The 5,168-nt window shown below is 39.2% G+C and overlaps 1 protein-coding gene across 1 annotated transcript; it reads right to left on the minus strand.

The window, feature by feature from the left end:
- Positions 1-946: 946 nt before the first annotated feature.
- LOC106528480 (beta-2-glycoprotein 1) lies at positions 947-4,446 on the minus strand. The gene is made up of 8 exons (XM_014023655.1): positions 4,285-4,446; positions 3,972-4,151; positions 3,445-3,541; positions 3,278-3,354; positions 2,966-3,151; positions 2,677-2,856; positions 1,554-1,751; positions 947-1,232 (listed from the first exon to the last, which is right to left on the minus strand). Exons 1-8 carry the CDS (start codon positions 4,352-4,354, stop codon positions 1,126-1,128), a joined length of 1,095 nt encoding a protein of 364 aa, XP_013879109.1. The 5' UTR covers positions 4,355-4,446; the 3' UTR covers positions 947-1,125.
- Between the last annotated feature and the right edge of the window lie 722 nt (positions 4,447-5,168).

Here is a 5,168-nt window from a genome sequence, read left to right on the forward strand (position 1 = left end):
TACCAACTGAGCCACCGTGCATGGTTGGAGCCAAAGATCTCAAATTTGGACTCATCAAACCAAAGCACAGATTTCCACTGGTCTAATGTCCACTCCTTGTGTTCCTTAACCCAAACAAGTCTCTTCTGCTTGTTGCCTGTCCTTAGCAGTGGTTTCACACAGTCTCCTCTTAACAGTTGTTCTAGAGATGTGTCTGCTGCAAGAACTCTGTGTGGCATTGACCTGTTCTCTAATCTGAGCTGCTGTTAACCTGTGATTTCTGAGGCTGGTGACTCTGATGAACTTATCGTCCGCAGCAGAGGTGACTCTTGGTCTTCCTTTCCTGGGGCGGTCCTCATGTGAGCCAGTTTCTTTGTAGCGCTTGATGGTTTTTGCTACTACACTTGGGGACAGTTTCAAAGTTTTCCCAATTTTTCAGACTTGCCCTTCATTTCTTAAAGTATTGATGGCCACTCATTTTTTTTTTACTTAGCTGCTTTTTTCTTGCCAAAATACAAATTCTAACAGTCTATTCAGTAGAACTATCAGCTGTGGACTGTATCCACCTTCTGCACAACACAACTGATGGTCCCAACCCCATTTATAAGGCAAGAAATCCCACTTATTAAACCTGACAGGGCACACCTGTGACGTGAAGACCATTTCAGGTGACTACCTCTTGAAGCTGATCAAGAGAATGCCAAGAGTGTGTGAAGAAGTAATCAAAGCAAAAGGTGGCTACTTTGAAGAACCTAGAATATAAGACATATTTTCAGTTGTTTTACACTTTTTAGTTATATAATTCCACATGTGTTAATTCATAGTTTTGATGCCTTCAATGTGAATCTACAATTTTCATAGTCATTTCAGTCAATTCAGTCTTTTCAGTCAATTCAGCCTTGTGACATTGTGCACAATAAAAAATACTTAGCATTGTATTTTCTACAATAAATATAACACAAATGAGTTATTTTTACCACAAATAAATCCCTTTTATTCCATAATTTCTTATGTTATTGTCACAGATTACAGATGTGTTTAGATTGTGTTTAAAATATGACACATAACATACTTTTTTGTCATTTTATTGTCTGTTGAAACTGACAAATCTCAGACAAATGACAGCAAATGACATGATTAAGTTGATTATGAAAGTCTTGCAGAGCTTGTTGGCCTCGCAGTCGATGCAGCACACATTCTGATCTCGGATGGAAGACTTTTAGCCTTGAGGTTGTACTCTACTTTACCTGGTTCTAAAAAAAAAGAGAGAAAGCATGCATGTCATTAGAGACATCAGCCATCTGTTTGATTTGGGATGTAACTTTAAAAACACTTTAAAATGTGCAAATCTGGTGTAGATTCTCAGTCATGCAGGACATAAATAATAAAAAGGAACTAGGAAAAATGCAAAAACTGCCGCAAGCTGAGAGATAAATAATTTTAATTCGAAGTCAGAATAAAATAGAAGTCCAGCTGATGCCAAAAAAATCAAAAATCCAAACTTTGTCTCCTTGTCTGGCTAACATATTATTAGTCAACTTCTCCTGGTCATTATCTAGCTGGGAGGAACTCACCCACAAAGCATTCTGGGAGAGGGAGGTTTCCATCGTTGCAGGTGCTGGCCACAGGGTAGCCACACTTCTCAGCTTCATTCTTACAGTAGAAGACAACATGCTCTCCGTGGAGGACTCTGTTTGGTTTCAGGTCCTCGATCCAGATCTTCTTGGTATTGTAGAAGATGCGGCCTCGTTTGATGCCAACTGTGCAGGGAGCTGCATGGAAAAACAAAAGTGGCCCTTACAGTAAAATATCACACAAATTTGTTCTGTGGAAAGATAATGTGGACAAATCAGTGTGTCAATTCTCCTTGGAAGCTGGAGACTAATCATTAATAGTGATGTAATATAAATATAGAGCCTGACGTAAAGTCTAAAACTATTCTGTTTTCTTGAGTTTTCTGTATGTTTGTTCGCAGTTTAAATACTTCTGCATACTTGGTTTTATCTTAACTTCAGATATCAAAATGTTGGTCTTTTTCTCAGGAGATGGGTGCCATGACTTTTATTTCTAACAACTTTTATACTTTTCAAAACATTTAACTTTCCTTTCAAATATTCTTGGCAGATTACTGCATTAAGTTCCTTTGACAAATTTGAAATCCGCTTTAGCGCACTACTTTTTTTTTTACTTTTTTAGCTAGCCTTTTACCACGTTCCACTTTTAGCTATTTGCTACTTGTAGCATCTAGCTGTCCCTTTTGCGTTTTTAAATTTTAGCTAGCCACTTTAGCATTTTGCTATTTTAGCAAGGCTTTTTAACATGTTCAACTTTTAACCACTTCTAGCTGTCCAATTGCAACTATAATGTTTAGCTTTTAGCCAGTCTTTTGCTAAAAAGGATTTTGCGACTTTCAGCTAGAATTCCACAATTTTAAATATTTTACTACTTTTATATTTAGCTAATGTTTTGTGGCTTTTAGGAAGCATTTTGTTTCTTTTGTCCTTTAACTTTTGCTTCTTCCTGCTTTTAGCCAAAGTTTTGGTCATATTTATTAAATTTACGTTACAGTTGTTCGAGTGTTCTGCTTCTTTTAGCTTTAATATGTAAATGTTAAGTTTCAGCAAGTCTTCTTGCTCTCAGCCTTCACACTTCATATTTGGCAGATCAAGTGGTTTCTCTAGTTTTGTCATGACTCACCCCTGCAGATGGGCTTTGATGACCAGTTTCCTGTGTTCTGGCACTGGATCTCTGCGTCACCTTCCAGAGTGTAGTGCTCATTGCAGGCGTACTTAACCTTCTCCTTGTATCCGTGTTGTCTCATCACAGCAAATGTGATGACACCATTTGGTATGTTGGTTGGGATGGAGCAGCTCACCTCTGAAAACCAGTCGCAAAAAAAATGTTCTTGAGTCGAAAGCAACAAAAGGCAGCATTATTTCCTGTTCAAGAAGAAAACGCAGAATTTGTACATCACAAATCTGCAAACCTTGACAGATCGGTGGTTCGGTTGCGGTTCCGTCAGCCTTGCAGGACCCTCTCTCAAAACTCGGTGCTTTCGGTGGATTGCACTCATACGTCCAGCCTTGTCCATAGATGGTTGTAGTTCCTGTTACTGCTCTATCAGGGATAACTCTACCCTCTCTGGGTGGCTTTGGGAGGGGACATGTAACAGCTGGATGTCATAAAGAATAATTTTGTTAAGATCGCCACAATATAAGGGTATAAATGACTCTGTTCTTTGTGCTGAAGGCCGTGCTTGTTTTCTGTTCAGCACTGTTTTCTTGTATTCCTGCTGTACCTTTGCAGAGAGGAGGTAAATGACTCCAGGTGCCGTTGTGCAAACATCGGCTTTCATTGGCTCCTAGAAGGACATACCTAATGAATAATAAGGAACAAAAAGATATATTATTGTAGTGCAGAACTGTAGTTATGGTATTTAATGATTAGTGAATTCTCCTTTTTCACCCGTCATCACATGTGTAGTTTAAGACACTTCGAAATGGAGCCTCTGTTCTCCCCAATGCAAATGGCTGTAGAGATTTGGGAATTGGGCACATCTTGGCTGCAGAGGAATAAAAGTTACAGCACAGAAAACATATTTTGTGCATATCATCACTATATGTCTGTTGGACAACAAACGTGGTTTAAAAAAATCAGTTCTCTGGTTTTTTTATACTTGTTTACTTGCATTACTGAGCAGCTCGTATCCAGTTGTGGTTGTATGTCAATGTAAAGTTTGCTTTTGGTCATGGTTTTTAACTTTATGAACAATTCTGAGTAAGCCTAGAACTGTTTTATGTTTGTTTGCTTGAAAAAAGCAGGTAAAGCTATAAGACTCCTTTAGGTGACGAGTAAACCAGTCTGATTTATCTCAAAATTGCAAGAAACATGAAGAAACATGCCCCCTCCACCCCCATCCAGTTCTGCATACTCGTTGTGTTTTTTAAGCTAGATTACCAACGACAGAATAAAAACCACAAATCTGAACTCACGGGCACATGCCAGATTGGACTCGGTCCATTCTCCCGTAGCCGTGCAGGTTATTCTGGAAGACGTGGCTGCTGAGGTCACAAAGCCCTGTCCACAGGAGAGGGACACCTCTTCTCCGACCTCAAACACTCGTTTCAAAGATGAAGCGTCAACTCCATCGGGGACGGGAGGCCGGCCACAAACTGCTTACAGAAAGGAAGAGTGACTCAGAAATCATCTGAACGTTTGACGCTAAACTGGTTGGAAACCTTGCAGCAATATGTCAGAATGTGCGAGGTGATGCAGCAATACAGACATTTTCCTGCTTTGCTTTACCTTTTGCAGACGTCACAGTCGTGGATAAAACTGAAAGGCCGAGAAAAAGCCAGCCCAAAGCTGGAGCCATCTTCTCTGGAGTGATGTCCCCTCGGTGTCCTCTTGTTTCTGGGTGGGGAGGGAGCAGCTGGATTAGAGCCACCAGCTGATGGGACAGCAAGGGTCTCCTCCAATCAAACGCCAGTTTGAGCTTTTATTGATTGAGCACAAAGGTCACGAGTCCAGCACGCAAACACATTTATCTAAAACTGAGTGAAAACTTTGATTTGGCAAACAAACAGGATCATGTGACTTTGTGTTTAGTAAAGTGTGGAGAGAAATTTACAGGAATTCAAAAATACTTGCAGAGTTGCTTAATCCATGGATAGAAAGAAGGCAGTTGTTTAGTTTTTATTTTAGGAAATGAAACTGTGTTTTCTGATGAAAGGAAATCAACATATTTTATGGAAAAAACAGAGAAATTACACAGCAAGTTAATTACAGCAGAACAACCTTTTCACCTTTAATCGTTTTGATTTGTTCTTTTTTGTCATAGTTGTTTTAAACAAAAAGAAATTAGCCATCCAGAGCAAAGAGCAAACAATACATTCATGTATTGTCGTAAAAAATACACGTTTTTAAACACAAATAAGCAAATTCTCAAAAACAAACCAAAAATTGAACGTTTTTTTTCTTTTATGCTTTTGTCCTTCTAGAAATTCAGCAATGAAATGTCCAGCCACGTTTCATCTTCATCATCCTGATAGATGGAAGCAGATTTTTATCAAGAATGTCTCTGTACATTTTTCCACTCATCCATCCTTCAATTATTTGAAGTTTGCCAGTACCATATGCTGAAAAACAGCCCCACACCATGATGTTCCCACCTCCAAACTTCACTGTTG

The sequence above is a fragment of the Austrofundulus limnaeus genome, unplaced genomic scaffold, assembly GCF_001266775.1.
Source record: "Austrofundulus limnaeus strain Quisiro unplaced genomic scaffold, Austrofundulus_limnaeus-1.0 Scaffold384, whole genome shotgun sequence".
NCBI classification, from domain to species: Eukaryota; Metazoa; Chordata; class Actinopteri; order Cyprinodontiformes; family Rivulidae; genus Austrofundulus; species Austrofundulus limnaeus.

What these genes read in the sequence shown, in the direction of transcription:
- LOC106528480 (XM_014023655.1), bottom strand. Translation starts at nt 4,354, where the DNA reads ATGGCTCCAGCTTTGGGCTGGCTTTTTCTCGGCCTTTCAGTTTTATCC. An exon ending in GTCCAATCTGGCATGTGCCC is followed by an intron (nt 3,542 to 3,971) that starts GTGAGTTCAGAT and finishes ATTCCTCTGCAG; the next exon opens with CCAAGATGTGCCCAATTCCC. An exon ending in TTTACCTCCTCTCTGCAAAG is followed by an intron (nt 3,152 to 3,277) that starts GTACAGCAGGAA and finishes TATGACATCCAG; the next exon opens with CTGTTACATGTCCCCTCCCA.